Here is a 15,645-nt window from a genome sequence, read left to right on the forward strand (position 1 = left end):
GTTCCAGGTTCAGAACAGTCTGATAAAGTCTGGACTCACCGCAGTGTCTCCAGTCGACAGTCAGGGCTCTGTTTGAGGACCAGGAGCTCCTTCACGTCTGAATCACTCAGATCGTTACCCCTCAGGTCCAGCTGAGTGAGATGTGAGGGGTTGGACTTCAGAGCTGAGGCCAGAGAGGAACAGCTGATCTCTGACAAACCACACCACCTCAATCTGAATAAAATAAATACATAAATAAATAAAGTTCTTAAAGTCCAGAGATAAAACAGATTAAACAAACACAAAGACAAATCTTGAATAATAAGTCATGGATTCAAAGTGAAGAGTTTTTAAAACAACAAACTTTTCCACAAATTGTTTAAAGTCTAATTCTTTTCTAAAACTTTCTAAAATATAGTTTGAACAATATACAAATCTTAATGTATAAAAAGCAAAAATAGATGAAAATATGTCATTTATTTTGTGATTATTTTTAAAATGACATTTAACACATTGAGTGCCAACAATCCAGACCATTTTTCATGATATTTGTAGCACCATAGTGTATTCTGTGTTATAGTTATGGACACAGGCTGTGGCTCGTTTGAAAGCTGAGACTCTCAGCTCTCAGGAGGTGGAAACACTTTCATTCTACGTGTCTCGGTTCCTGAGAAATCCTAAGCTAAACAGAGGCTAGTTTGATCAAATATTGTGCGGAGAGGACTGGGTGCCTCGACGACCTGGTCCACATGCGCAGCTTCTGGCGTTCGGGACATGGAACGTCACCTCACTGGGGGGGAGGAGCCTGAGCTTGTGCGAGAGGTTGAGAGATACCGGCGAGAAATAGTCGGGCTCACCTCCACGCACAGCTTGGGTTCCGGATCCCAACTCCTGGAGAGAGGCTGGACTCTCCATTTTTCTGGAGTTGCCCGCGGGGAGAGGCGGCGGGCTGGGGTGGGTTTGCTCATATCCCCCCAGCTCAGCCGTCACGTGTTGGAGTTCACCCCGGTGGACGAGAGGGTCGCGTCCCTACGCCTCCGGGTCGGGGACAGGTCTCTCACCGTTGTCTCGGCTTACGGGCCCAACATCGGTGCAGAGTACCCGGCCTTCTTGGAGTCCCTGGGAGGGGTACTAGATGGTGCTCCGACTGGGGACTCCATTGTTCTGCTGGGGGACTTCAACGTCCACGTGGGTAACGACAGTGAGACCTGGGAGGGAGTGATTGGGAGGAACGGCCTCCCCGATCTGAACCCGAGTGGTGTTCTGTTATTGGACTTCTGTGCTCGTCACGGTTTGTCCATAACGAACACCATGTTCAAGCACAAGGGTGTCCATAAGTGCACGTGGCACCAGGACACCCTAGGCAGGAGGTCGATGATCGTCTTTGTAGTTGTGTCATCTGATCTCCGGCCGCGTGTCTCGGACACTCGGGTGAAGAGAGGGGCGGAGCTGTCAACCGATCACCACCTGGTGGTGAGCTGGATCCGCTAGCAGGGGAGGAAGCCGGTCAGACCTGGCAGGCCCAAGCGTGTTGTGAGGGTCTGCTGGGAACGTCTGGCGGATCCCTCTGTCAGTGGGGTCTTCAACTCCCACCTCCGGAAGAGCTTCACCCAGATTCCGGGGGAGGCGGGGGACATGGAGTCCGAGTGGACTCTGTTCTCCTCCTCCATTGTCGATGCGGCTGCTCGTAGTTGTGGCCGTAAGGTCTCTGGTGCCTGTCGCGGCGGCAATCCCCGAACCCGGTGGTGGCGCCCGGAAGTAAGGGATGCCGTCAAGCTGAAGAAGGAGTCCTACCTGGCCTTGTTGGCTTGTGGGACTCCTGAGGCAGCTGAGAGGTACCGGCAGGCCAAGCGTGCTGCAGCTCGTGCGGTCACAGAGGCAAAAACTCGGGTCTGGGAGGAGTTCGGGGAGGCCATGGAGGAAGACTATCGGTCGGCCTCGAGGATATTCTGGCAAACCGTCCGGCGCCTCAGGAGGGGGAAGCAGTGCTTCACCAACACTGTTTACAGTGCGGGTGGGAGGCTGCTGACCTCGACTGGGGATGTCGTCGGGCGGTGGAAGGAGTACTTCGAGGACTTCCTCAATCCCGTCGTCACGTCTTCCAATGAGGAAGCAGAGGCTGAGGACTCGGAGGTGGGCTCGCCCATCACCGGGGCTGAAGTCACCAAGGTGGTGAGAAAGCTCCTTGGTGGCAAGGCTCCGGGGGTGGATGAGATTCGCCCTGAGTACCTTAAGTCTCTGGATGTTGTAGGACTGTCTTGGCTGACACGTCTCTGCAACATCGCGTGGCGGTCGGGGACAGTGCCCCTGGATTGGCAGACCGGGGTGGTGGTCCCTCTCTTTAAGAAGGGGGATCGGAGGGTGTGTTCCAATTACAGAGGAATCACCCTCCTTAGCCTCCCCGGTAAGGTCTACTCCATCGTGCTGGAGAGGAGGATCCGGCCGATAGTCGAACCTCGGATCCAGGAGGAACAATGTGGTTTTCGTCCTGGTCGTGGCACACTGGACCAGCTCTACACCCTTCATCGGGTGCTCGAGATTTCGTGGGAGTTTGCCCAACCAGTCCACATGTGTTTTGTGGACTTGGAGAAAGCGTTCGACCGCGTCCCTCGTGGTGCCCTGTGGGGGGTGCTCCGGGAGTATGGGGTCCTCGGCCCTCTGCTAAGGGCTGTCCGTTCCCTGTATGAGCAGCAGGAGCTTGGTTCATTGCCGGCAGTAAGTCAGACCTGTTCCCGGTGCGTGTTGGTCTCCGCCAGGGCTGCCCTTTGTCACCGGTTCTGTTCATTTCCTTTATGGACAGAATTTCTCGGCGCAGCCAGGGGCCGGAGGGTGTCCGGTTTGGGAGCCTCAGGATCTCATCTCTGCTGTTTGCGGATGATGTTGTTCTGATGGCTCCAACGAACCAGGACCTTCAGCTGCTCTGGGGCGGTTTGCAGCCGAGTGTGTAGCGGCCGGGATGGGGATCAGCACCTCCAAATCTGAGGCCACGGTTCTCCACAGGAAAAAGGTGGCTTCCCCTCTACAGGTCGGTGGGGAGTCCTTACCTCAAGTGGAGGAGTTCAAGTATCTCGGGGTCTTGTTCACGAGTGAAGGACGGATGGAGCGTGAGATGGACAGACGGATTGGTGCGGCGTCAGCAGTGATGCGGTCGCTGTATCGGTCTGTCGTGGTGAAGAGGGAGCTGAGTCGGGGCAAAGCTCTCGATTTACCGATCGATCTACGTTCCCACCCTCACCTATGGTCATGAGATTTGGGTCATGACCGAAAAGACAGGATCGCGAAAACAAGCGGCCGAAATGAGTTTCCTTCGCAGGGTGGCTGGGCGCACCCTCCGAGATCGGGTGAGGAGCTCAGTTACCTGAGAGGAGCTCGGAGTAGAGTCGCTGCTCCTTCACGTCGAAAGGAGCCAGCTGAGGTGGCTCGGGCATCTGTTCCGGATGCCTCCTGGTCGCCTTCCGCGGGAGCTGTTCCAGGCATGTCCTAGTGGGACAAGGCCTCGTGGAAGACCCAGGACACGGTGGTGGGACTATTTCTCCGAGCTGGCCTGGTGTCGCCTCGGGGTCAGAACAGCTGGAGGAGGTGTGTGTGGACCGGGAAGTTTGGGCATCTCTGCTGAGACTGCTGCCCCCGCGACCCGGCCCCGGATAAAGCGGAAGAAAATGGATGGATGGATGGATCTGTCTCCCTCATTTCACTCTTCACTCTTCAAGAAAAGAACATGGACTATTGAGAATGTCTCTGCCTGAGTTTCACGTTGTTTGAAGAGAACATGGAGCTGAAATATTGTTACAAAAACACGTTGCCGAGGACGCGGTGGTGACTCGCAGTAAACAGCGCTCGAGTCTGACGCAAGGTTTATGTTTGGATCATAAACTGTCGGCATCTGAAGCACAAGGTGAGATGTTCTGTGCAGAAGATCCCTCTGCTCTCCCTCCTCTGTCTGACACTGAGCTGCTGCAGGACCGCTGGGCGGGGCCACTGGGCAGGGCCGCTGGGCGGGGCCGCTGGGCGGGGCCGCTGGGCGGGGCTTAGAAAACACACAATGAACTGTTGTGTCGCCATCTTCACTGTTTTGGTCACGGCCGGAGGAGTTTGATGGTAAATCCTAGCACAGAAGACGACACACAGAGCTCCCGCGCTCTGATTGGCTCGTCTTGGTTTTGCCGGAGTCAGCGAGATTCAAATCACACGATTCCAGACAGTTTCCCCCATGAATCTGTGAACATGAGGATCAGTCTGACTCAGGCCAGGCTAAGACTGTCTCGTTTTTTTAATTAAAAAATGCAAAAACAAGTTTTTTTCTTTTTGGCACTCAATGTGTTGATATTTTCGAAAAGTCTATGGATAAAACTTCTAAGTTTTTATTCTTCTGGAAATTAATTATTTTTGTCTTGAGCCCTGACACAGAGACAGTGAACTGACCTGAGAATCATCAGGCGACAGTCTGAGCTTTGCAGAAATCCACACAGATGAGACACTCCTGACTCAGACAGTCTGTTATTACACAGCTCCAGCTCAGTGAGATGTGAGGGGTTGGACTTCAGAGCTGAGGCCAGAGAGGAACAGCTGATCTCTGACAAACCACAGTTCCTCAATCTGAATAAAGAATAAATGAAGTGATTAAGTCCAGAGTAAAGTCAGAGGAGTTTCTGTAGCTACAGCTGAACATCTGAGACTCTGGTTTGGAGCAGGACTCAGAGGTCGGGGGTAAATGCTGTAGTTTTTCAGACATGATCTCCTACACTTTACTTCACTCTAAGAGAACGGTTACATCACATCACTCAGTGATTAAAGGATGAGAAGAGTGGAGGATGGACGAGCCGTCACAGACCTGACACTGATGTCCTCAGACCTGCACTGACCTGAGAGAGGAGAGCTGACAGTGAGGACTCTTCAAAGCAGCAAAAAGCACAGACACTGAGGAGTCACTCAAGTTATTACGGCTCAGATTCAAGTCTCTGAGATGGGAGGGGCTGGAGCTCAGCGCTGACGCCACCACTTCACAGTGAAGATCTGAGAGTTCACACTGAAATAACCTGTAACAGATGTTAGAGCGACATGTGAGTGATTCTAACAGGTCTGTGAAGCTTCTGTCTGTGACTGAGGACTCACACAGCCTTCCTGCAGTTCCTCACCGCTGGGATCAGTCTCTGTTTACCCTGGAGAAACGTGTTGTATTTGTTTAGGTCCAGCTCCTCCAGGACCTGCTCTGACATCTGCAGCATGTAGGCCAGAGCCGAGCACTGGATCTCAGACAGTTTCTCCTTAGATCCACCTCCAGACTTCAGGAAGTCCTGGATCTGCTGCTGCACAGACTGGTCCTTCAGCTCCATCAGACAGTGGAAGATGTTGATGCTTCTGTCGGGAGAGACTTTCTCTGTGTTCATCTCTTTAAGGTTTTTAATGACTTCTGTGATTTCTGATTGGTGGATTGGACTCAGCAGAGCTCCTAAAAGTCTGTGGTTGGACTCCAGACTGAGGCCATGAAGGAACCGCACAAACAGGTCCAGGTGGCCGTTTGGACTCTGCAGGGACTTTTCAAGAGCTTCTCTGAGGAATTCATTTGGACTGAAGTCTGGGACGGTTCCTTCACTTCCATAAAGAAACTTCCTGACCACCTCCTGGTTGTTCTTAAAGCAGTGGTGAAGGTAAACGGCTGCCAGAAACTCCTGCACGCTCAGGTGGATGAAGCAGTAGACTGACTGGTTGAAGACACTCTCTCGTTTGAAGATCTCAGTGCAGAGTCCGGAGTAGACCGAGGCCTCGCTCAGGTCCAGACCCACCTGCTCCAGGTCTTCTTGGTAGAACATGATGTTTCCTGTCTGCAGATGCTTAAAGGCCAGTCTCCCCAGCTTCAGGAGCAGCTCTGTGTCGGCCTCTGTCAGCCCCCAGGTCTCAGACCTGACCTCTGTTTGTGTCTGTTTGTACTTCCTCTTCCTGTGCGTCTGCACCAACAGGAAGTGTGCGTACATGTCTGTGAGGGTCTGGGGCAGTGGTCCGCTCTGATGGCTTCTCAACACGTGGTCCAGGACTGTGGAGGTGATCCAGCAGAAGACTGGGATCTGGCTCATGTTGTGGAGGCTGCGGGAGGTTCTGAGGTGGGACAGGACTGTTTGAAGCTGCTCTTCATCTGAGAACCTCTTCCTGAAGTACTGCTCCTTCTGTGGGTCAGTGATGAAGCCCCTGACCTCCGTGACCCTGTGCACGCACCGCGCTGGGATCTGATGGGCCGCCGCTGGGCGGGAGGTGATCCATATAAGGGCGTGAGGAAGCAGAGCGCCTCTGATGAGGTTCACCAACAGTACGCCCACCTCTGACCTCTGTGTGACCTCAGAGATGAGCTCACAGCTGAAGTCCAGAGACAGTCTGCTCTCGTCGAGGCCGTCAAAGATGAACAGGAGTTTACAGACGGACAGAGTGTGGGCTGTGAGCGTCTGTGGGGCAGAGAAACACAACATTTAACATCCATGACTTTACACCACTTTCCTTCAACCCTCACTTTAAACCAGTGAGTGGTGGAGCTCCAGTGTGAGGGACTGCAGGGTTTACAGTGAATGTGAACACAGACTGAACTAACAAACGCCCTGAGAGCCAGGAGTCATTTCAAAAGTGTTTGAGACTTTGAAATATATGATGTGAAAGGTAAAGCTTTCTCTAAATGAGAGTGACCTGTGGATCCAGCGCTGGATGGAACACTTGGATCAGCTCCATCAGACTGTAGCGCCCCCTTCTGACCAGGTTCATCTCTCTGAAGGACAGTGGCACCACCAGCTGCAGCTCCTGGTTCTCTGAGCCCTGGGCCCAGTCCAGACAGAACTTCAGGACTGAGAAGGTCTTCCCCACTCCAGCCACGCCCACAGTCAGCACGGCTCTGATGGAGCCCTGCTGCAGCGCCCCCTGCTGCTGCTCAGGGGGCAGAGCTTTAAAGATGTCCTGGCACCTGATGGTGATCTCCTGGACCTGCTTCTTCTTGGACTGTGTCTCCAGACTCCTCTCCTCAGGTTGGGCTCTGGCCTCTTCACTGAGGCCCTCTGTGATGTACAGCTCAGTGAAGATGCTGTTCAGAAGAGTTCTATCTCCTGATTCTTCACTTCCCTCTGTCACACTCTCACATCTGCTGCTCAGGCTCTGCTTATGCTCCTTCAGAACCTTGTGGAGACCTTCACCTGGACACAGAGGAGGAGACACCTGTTAATGTTGATGAACAGGTCTCTTATTCCCTGCTGTGGTTGATGAGTCTCAGACTGAGCAGACTCACCTGGTGCAGGGCCTTGAACCCCCTGATCAGGACTGTTGCCTGTGTCTCCACACTGAGGCCAGGCGTCCTGCTCTGACTCTGTTTCTCTGTGACACAAACACACAGCACTGAGCACGTCTTTAACATCTCACAAGTTACAATCACATATATAAAGCACAGTTTAGCTGCTGAGACTCTGTGTTCAGGTCAGTTCTTACTGTGAGTCTGGAGCAGGTTCAGGACTGAAGTCTGGAGGGAGACCTTTAGACTTGTCACTCTTCATGGACAGAGCCGACACTGAGGCTGTGGATCTGCTTATGTGGATAAAACATAATAAAATTCTACAGCCATAGAAGTGAAAGCTGCACTCTTGTACTTTTAACTGCAGTCATTAAACCTCTTTTAAAGTAGAACAGTCTTGATGCCAAGGTATTAAACAACTACCGGCCCATATCAAACCTGCCATTCTTAGGAAAAGTCCTGGAGAAAGTAGTCTATCAGCAGCTCTAACAATGTGTTTGATACTTTCCAGTCAGGCTTTAGGCCCCACCACAGCACTGAGACAGCTCTGATCAAGGTGACAAATGATATCCGCATGAAGACCAACGCAGGTAAGGTCTCAGTTTTAGTTCTGTTGGACCTGAGCGCTGCCTTTGACACAGTGGACCACGAGATCTTACTTCACAGGTTAGAAAACTGGGTGGGACTCTCTGGTACTGCTCTAAACTGGTTTAAGTCCTACCTCGAGGACAGGACGTACTTTGTCGAAATTGGCAACTGTGTCTCAGACAAAATTGCACTGAGCACATCTTAAACATCACATTTGTTACAATCACAAACTTACTCTGCACAAATATTAAGCACAGTTTAGCTGCTGAGACTCTGTGTTCAGGTCAGTTCTTACCGTGAGAATGGAGCAGGTTCAGGACTGAAGTTTGGATTATGCTCTTTAGACCAGTCACTCTTCATGGACAGAGCGGACACTGAGGCTGTAGATCTGCTTCTGTGGATAAAAAAAGAAAATTCTACAGCCATAGAAGTGAAATCTGCACTCTTGTCGGATTGTCTTCGTCCTTGTGCGCGTCATTTTATTCTTGTGTGTTTGTTAAGTTTTTGACTGCTCTGTTTTTTGGTCTTTGTCCTTGTGCAGATCTTGTGGAAAATCTTTGTCATCATTCCTTGTTTTTGACCACGTTAATAAAAGAAATCTGAGCAACGCATTCCGGTCTTCTTACCATTTCGTCAGGATAAGGGAAGGGGATGAGTGGGAAACAGCCTTGAACACTCCCACAGGACATCATGAGTACTTAATAATGCCTTTTGGGTTAACTAATGCTCTGGCTGTTTTTCAGTCTCTGGTGAACTTTTCGTCAAAGCTGAGAAATGTGACTTCCATGTACAGTCCTTGTCATTTCTGGGCTACATCATTGCAGAGGAGCAGATCAAGATGGAGCCCGTGAAGATCCAGGCAGTTTCTGATTGACCCACATCTGAGTCTCGCAAGCAAGTGCAATGCTTCCTTGGTTTTGCAAATTTCTAAAGGAAATTCACTAGAAACGTTAGTACCGTTGTTGCCCCTCTGCATGCCCTCACTTCTGTCAACACTAAGTTTCAGTGGACACCCCAGGCTGATCACGCCTTCAAGTTGCAGAGACGCTTCACCACAGCTCCAGTCCTTTTGCAGCCACATCCTGCTTCAGTTTGTGGTGGATGCTTCGGAGGTCGGCGTGGGGGCTGTTTTGCCCCAGAGGTCGAGGAAGATTAGTCGGCTCCACCCTTGTGCTTTCTTATCCACGAAGTTGGCGTCCACCGAAAGAAATTATGATGTTGGGAATCGTGAATTGCTGGCTAGCACTTGGCTGCAAACCGCCCCAGAGCAGCTGAAGGTCCAACAGAACAACATCATCTGCAAACAGCAGAGATCCTGAGGCTCCCAAACCGGACGCCCTCCGGTGGTAATGAACAGAACCGGTGACAAAGGACAGCCCTGAGGAGACCAACACGCACCGGGAACAGGTCTGACTTACTACTCCTTACAGCCCTTAGCAGAGGGCCCCGGACCCCACACTCCCGGAGCACCCCCACAGGGCACCACGAGGGCCCCGGACCCCATACTCCCGGAGCACCCCCCACAGGGCACCACGAGGGCCCCGGACCCCATACTACCGGAGCACCCCCACAGGGCACCACGAGGGCCCCGAACCCCATACTCCCGGAGCACCCCCCACAGGGCACCACGAGGGCCCCAGACCTCATACTCCCAGACCACCCCCCACAGGGCACCACGAGGGCCCCGGACCCCATACTCCCGGAGCACCCCCACAGGGCACCACGAGGGCCCCGGACCCCATACTCCCGGAGCACCCCCCACAGGGCACCACGAGGGCCCCGGACCCCATACTCCCAGAGCACCCCCACAGGGCACCACGAGGGCCCCGGACCCCATACTCCTGGAGCACCCCCCACAGGGCACCACGAGGGACGCGGTCGAACGCTTTCTCCAGATCCACTAAACACATGTGGACTGGTTGGTCGAACTCCCCGACGGAGGGTAAAGAGCTGGTCCAGTGAACCACGACCAGGACGAAAAACGCATTGTTCCTCCTGGATCTGAATTTAATAATTATATTAATGATAAATACTTGGCCGACATAAAACACTCAGATGTAAAGCAGCTCGCATTTCATTAACCAAATATTCACAGTTTTAGAATTTTACGGGAAAAACTCAACAGCTGATGACAAGGATCTCGCTCGTCCAAGGCTTTAGCATTTCTACATCCCTGGATTAGTCACATTTGGGAGACATTATCTTTGGTGCTGAAGATTTTGAACAGAATCTGCGCACTTTTAGGTTCATAAAGGACAAAATTAAAGTTATTTTCATTGAAATAGCATCATTAGACTCTTTGACACGTTAGTATCTCTCCTTCGCTTTTGTTAAATGAAAATGTCAAAAGGTTGGAGACCTCTGGCTTATGTCGTTACTTCAAGAGCTTTGTCTTACAGGTCATGTGTGTGTCAGATACAGGAGGTGTTTGTGAGTTTAATCGTGAGTTAATGCTTTAATTTTGACAGCCGTTATTAAAATGTGAAGAATAAGATTTTCTGATGTTTAGTGTAAATTTCGCCTTTAAATCTGGTGGTTCAATTTACCCCAAGACCTGCTTCAACTTTACCCACTCCTGGGGTAAAATGAGACGATTTTTGAAGATGCAAACAACTAGAAAACATCCCAAACTGTGTGTAAATAGAAACTACTTATATTTAGATTGTACTGATTTTACACAATAACCACCAAAAAGGGTCTCATCTTCCCCCACTCTCCCCTAGAGTTTATATAACTGCTGATAATCCAGCTGTTTCCATTAGATGTAAACACAGTGGCTGAGCGACTTGTGCTTTACTTAATGCAAGAGGCCGATGCTAACCAGCTAATGCTAACCAGCTGACGCTAACCAGCTAACGCTAGTGGCAAAGAGGCCGAGGTCTCTGTGCACATCGTCGGGATCTTACCGGGAGGTGGACCCTGTGTGTGGGCGAAGGCGAACACGGAGCAGAGCGGCATCGATTACAGCTCTAGTGTCGGACAACTGAGCAGGAGGCGACTCATCTGGAGCAGGTTCAGGACTGTTTGGATTAAAGTCTTTAGACCTGTCACTGTTCATGGACAGAGCGGACACTGAAGCTGCAGATCTGTGGAGAGAAAATAATCTGTTTCTGCTTTGTCTAAAAACACATTTGTCTTTGAAGGAGGTTAAGAATGAACGACTGAACTCACTTTGTCCCACAGAGCTGTGGCTCAGTGCTGCCCTCTGGAGGCTTTGCTTTTCCTTCTGCCATTTCCCCCGAGTCTCGTCCTGAGGGAGAATCAGAGCCTTTAACACAGAGATAAACCTCATCATGTGAACGCTGAGTTTATTTTTACCTGAGACTGGACGAACAGGAAACAGTGTGAGCGGCTCAGCAGTTCAGCTCGACTACATTCCTCATCACACTCCTTCACACGCACTTTGCCTCCTCACAGGTTCAGACACGTATTTGCTCTGTTTATAAGAAGCATTTACACACATTACACTGATACAGCTCTAATAATGCACTCATTATGACTCAATGACCCTTGACTTAAGGCCAAACACCAAATGTGCTCTGGTGTATGTTATTGTGTATATGATGCAGTGATGAGTCTGTAAACTGTAGCTCTGTCTGATTCCAAAGCCTCACCTGAGTGTGGGCTCTGAAGCGTCTCCTCTGTCCGACTCTCCCTGGTTTCTGCTCGGTTTGGAGATTACAGGACCGTCCCGTCATCTCCCCTTCAGCCGCACATTTGTGACACTGCGGCGGAAACACCTGCTCTTTACCTGAGGACAAGCCCCGCCCTCTGTCACCACAGCCACACACTTAACCCTTAAGGCACAGGCTGAGGATCACTGACACTGAGATCAGAAGGAAATGTGGATCATTTTATGTATAAAAGTGGACAAAATCACCAATATTTTCAGCAGTGAAATCTAAATAATGGAGTCAGAGTTTGTAAATGGGATTATATTTATATTTACATCTTCACACTCCGGACACTTTCTTCACATTTCTGTTTGTGCTTTGGCATCATGGATGAACAACCATGTTTTTAAAGGTCCAAATAAAATCGTTTATAAAGAGATATTGATTGATTGACGTTGAAAATAACACTTTGTTTGATTTTATTAGGAGACTATGGGAGTGCAATGCAACAACACAACCACAGCAGACAGGACACAACACAAACACACAATCTCTGAGCCCCGTCAGAACAACAGGCCAGTGTCACGCCTCATTTGAAAGCTAAGACTCACAAAACTGAGATTTTTCCTCGCGTTTTTGCTGTTTTCTAGAATTATTGTCATTTTTGGTGAAGTTTTTGTCACATTTTTGTCTCATTTTTGTCTCATTTTTGTCGCATTTTTGTCTCTTTTTTTGTCACATTTTTGTCACATTTTTGTCGCATTTTTGTCACATTTTTGTCTCATTTTTGTCGCATTTTTGTCACATTTTTGTAGAATTTTTGTCACTTTTTGGTTAATTTTTGTCACATTTTTGTCTCATTTTTGTCACTTTTTTGTCTCATTTTTGTCACTTTTTGTCTCATTTTTGTTGCATTTTTGTTGCATTTTTGTTGCATTTTTGTCACTTTTTGTCTCATTTTTGTCGCATTTTTGTCACATTTTTGTAGAATTTTTGTCACTTTTTGGTTAATTTTTGTCACATTTTTGTCACTTTTTTGTTGCATTTTTGTTGCATTTTTGTCTCATTTTTGTCACTTTTTTGTCTCATTTTTGTCACTTTTTGTCTCATTTTTGTCGCATTTTTGTCACATTTTTGTCACATTTTTTTAGAATTTTTGTCACATTTTTGTCACTTTTTGGTTGAGTTTTTGTCACATTTTTGTCGCATTTTTGTCACTTTTTTGTCACATTTTTGTCGCATTTTTGTCACTTTTTCGTCGCGTTTACATCCTTGTTTTCTTCTCATTTTGTGTGTCTGTTTTGGTGCTTTTCTCCCCAGAAGCTTTTCGATTGGGGTAAAGCCTTTTGAAAGCCTGGATGAAACGGGATCCGTTCAGGTGGGAGTCGAGAGGTTTCACTGTGTCAGAGCCATAAGGGTTTGATTCCACAGAGGGTTAAACCGTCTCTGAAATGTGACATGTTTATTTGTGTGGTTTTATCAGTAAAGGTTTAAGTGTGAAAGTAAAAGCCGGAGCCGAGGCCGTGAGAGCCAGACTTTTATCCTCACTTTTATTCTCATCGATGACACAGGGCTCAGGAATACAAGAGAAATGTGACAGATGTTTAGGACTCAGAGCAAACACTGACACGCTGATAATACCACGCAAACACTGACACACAAATGTCCATTAAAGCCACATTAAGGAGAGATTGTATTGTAAGTATTGTCAGATTTTATCCGGACCATGAACAAAACATAAAAACACAAACTCATACGAACTCAAAACACAACCTGCCATGATCGTGGCAGATGAGCTCAGTTTCAGACGTGCAGCTCAACACATTTACGTCTTAGTACAAACTATTTTACCTTTTGCACGTTTGAAATGAGGCCGTCCGGAAAGGAGTGGGGGGGAAGTAAACACTTATTTAGTCCCGCCCCTTTTAAGTACTGTCAGTCTCTTTTCCTATTTACTTTTTAGGCTTCCTTAAAACAATAATTTGAGCTCTGTGATCTAAATCAAGTTGTCATATACAGTGTGAATACTCCCTACCATCAACATCAGGTTTACAACAGCTGAACATGAAAAGTCAGAGATTTTCCTCCGATACTTAGAGAAAATCCATTCTTTGTATTGATATTGTGTCGAAACCTAGTATTTCAACAGCTTCTCCAATCAAAGGGTCCTGTCTCTTTATGCCTCAGTGGGCTTTGACACTTCTGAGACTCAGAGAACTACTTTAAGCTGCTTGGCAAAAATGTCTGACTTCTACTGCTGTGAGGTCTGCCCTGCTTCCGCCGTTGTGAAATCACCGCCGAGACACCAACTCCCGGAGATATTCACCTCGACCCCCTCAGTCTTAGCAGCTTGCCGTGTGTTCGGATTCGTTGTTGTCAGAAATACCTTTTAGTGGCCAGTTTTGGCCCCCGGGACATAAGTTTTAGGTGGAAAAACTGTAACAACCTATAGAACTATTTCTAAGCAAAATGGGGAACTACCTAACATTTTACATTCAAAAGACTTTGTACCAAAGAATGACATGAGAGATTAACTTATGATTTGGTTATTTTAATGCAGGAAAATGTTAAAGTACAGCTCATTTGCCAAATAATGATTCACATATAACACAACATAAATTGACTATATTAGGTTAATATAAGTGAGGACCTATGACTAGATAATATCATTAACTTCGCAGTCCTTGAGATGACAAATGAACGTTGAATTATGGCACTTCTTCTTCTGTTGGTTTCAGGGAGAGGGAGAATGTCAGCTTCATCTACAGCAATTTAGACGCATCGTGCTCGTGAGCCCGACTGAGGTATGCACTGAGGTCTCCTCCACTCAGCCTCGACAGTATCTAGTCTCACTCCTCGCTGTGAGCTGCCGTAAGGGTATCTTTTTCTGTGGTCTTATACAATTTAGCGGTGGTACTCCGGAGCCAGAGTGACGGCCTTTCACAGTGCTCCTCCGAGTCTCCACCGAGCTCCTTTCAGAGTACAGGGCACGAGAGGTCGAAACGGGTGATTTCCTGTCACCAGCGTACTCTCACTCCCGCTCTCAACCGCTGTGTCAGCGGGAGGATGCAGCTGTTTGATTCAGGAAAGGCCGGTCGCCTTCTTCCTCATTTTGTCCCGTCTCCGTGTGAAGCAGAGGAACTTCTGCAGTCCAATGCGTCGAAATCTCTACTCGGCGTGTCTTGGGCTATACAGCGTTGCAGTCTTAGTAGATCTGCGTCCTCTTCCGTTCTTCTGGAGGTGCTCCGAAGCAAAAACCCCACTAGGCTGCTTGCGCTCCCTTCTTTTATATTCTCCAAAAGCCCTCAATTTCCTACCCCTGTTTTGCCCCTTGTTGACTCGGCCCAATCAGTATGGCTATTCCCTTTAGGCCCTTATTTGGTCAAGATTTCCTTCCGAGCTAACTCCTCCTCCCATGTACTGTCGGCTATGAATGAATTCCCCATATTACATTATGGCAGCATACCTTTACCTAGAGCCTATATATTGCCACAAATGATTAAGTACTTATGGCCCACTCTGGTCGCAACAGACATAAAAATGTCTTGTTTAAACATTTCAAGTTTACAGGTAAACATGATTACTATTCCCCTCTGGCTATTCCAGAAAAGATTCTTAAGCGTCGCGAGGCAGAAAAAAGGTTATATCTTTAAGCACTAATCTGAATCTTTTTGACAATATTTAAACTGTCTGATATTCGGACATGGTTTGAGGTCTACGTGTCATTTATTCCATATTTTAGGACCACAAACGGACACACACAAACTGTTCCTGGATGTCCGGGCATGGGCAGTTTTAAAGTGATCCGAGCCCCTTAAATGATATTTTCCTTCTCTTTCAGAAATCAACTGCTGAGTTTTTAGAGGTCGCTGCTTATTTTCAGCTTTGTGCATTAACTGAGCAGTTTTAAAAGTGATCATGTCTTGAAGTTTTAGAATCTTGGCTTTAATAAACAGTGGATTGGTCTCGGTCACCAGCGTTATACATTGTTCTTATTGCTCTTTTTTGAAGGATGAATATCGGTTGTAAAGTAGTTTTATAATTATTACCCCAAATTTCAGCACAATGTGTCAAGTAAGGCGAGAGAAGAGAGAGAGATCAGTTTGAAACACAGCACTGTGGAGCTGAGGGGCGTGTCCAGGTGAATATATATCAATTACAAACTCCTGCTGTGGAGACCGACGTGAACATGAGAACAAATGTGTT

At 48.4% G+C, this 15,645-nt stretch overlaps 2 protein-coding genes across 2 annotated transcripts in view; both read right to left on the bottom strand.

Annotated features, from left to right (window-relative positions):
• LOC306981095 (NACHT, LRR and PYD domains-containing protein 14-like) overlaps nucleotides 1-15,645 on the bottom strand; it is a gene marked incomplete at both ends in the record, with an annotated part of 347,014 nt that overhangs the window by 189,615 nt on the left and 141,754 nt on the right. The gene's annotated exons all lie outside the window — the stretch shown is intronic.
• On the bottom strand, nucleotides 36-10,783 carry LOC306980693 (protein NLRC3-like; the record flags this gene model as incomplete). Its single annotated transcript, XM_079580121.1, has 6 exons — nucleotides 36-131; nucleotides 3,925-4,084; nucleotides 4,842-5,015; nucleotides 5,092-6,413; nucleotides 6,649-7,145; nucleotides 10,732-10,783. 6 exons carry the CDS (start codon nucleotides 10,781-10,783, stop codon nucleotides 36-38), a joined length of 2,301 nt encoding a protein of 766 aa, XP_079436247.1.

Source organism: Gobius niger (genome assembly GCF_951799975.1).
Source record: "Gobius niger genome assembly, chromosome: 21".
NCBI classification, from domain to species: domain Eukaryota; kingdom Metazoa; phylum Chordata; class Actinopteri; order Gobiiformes; family Gobiidae; genus Gobius; species Gobius niger.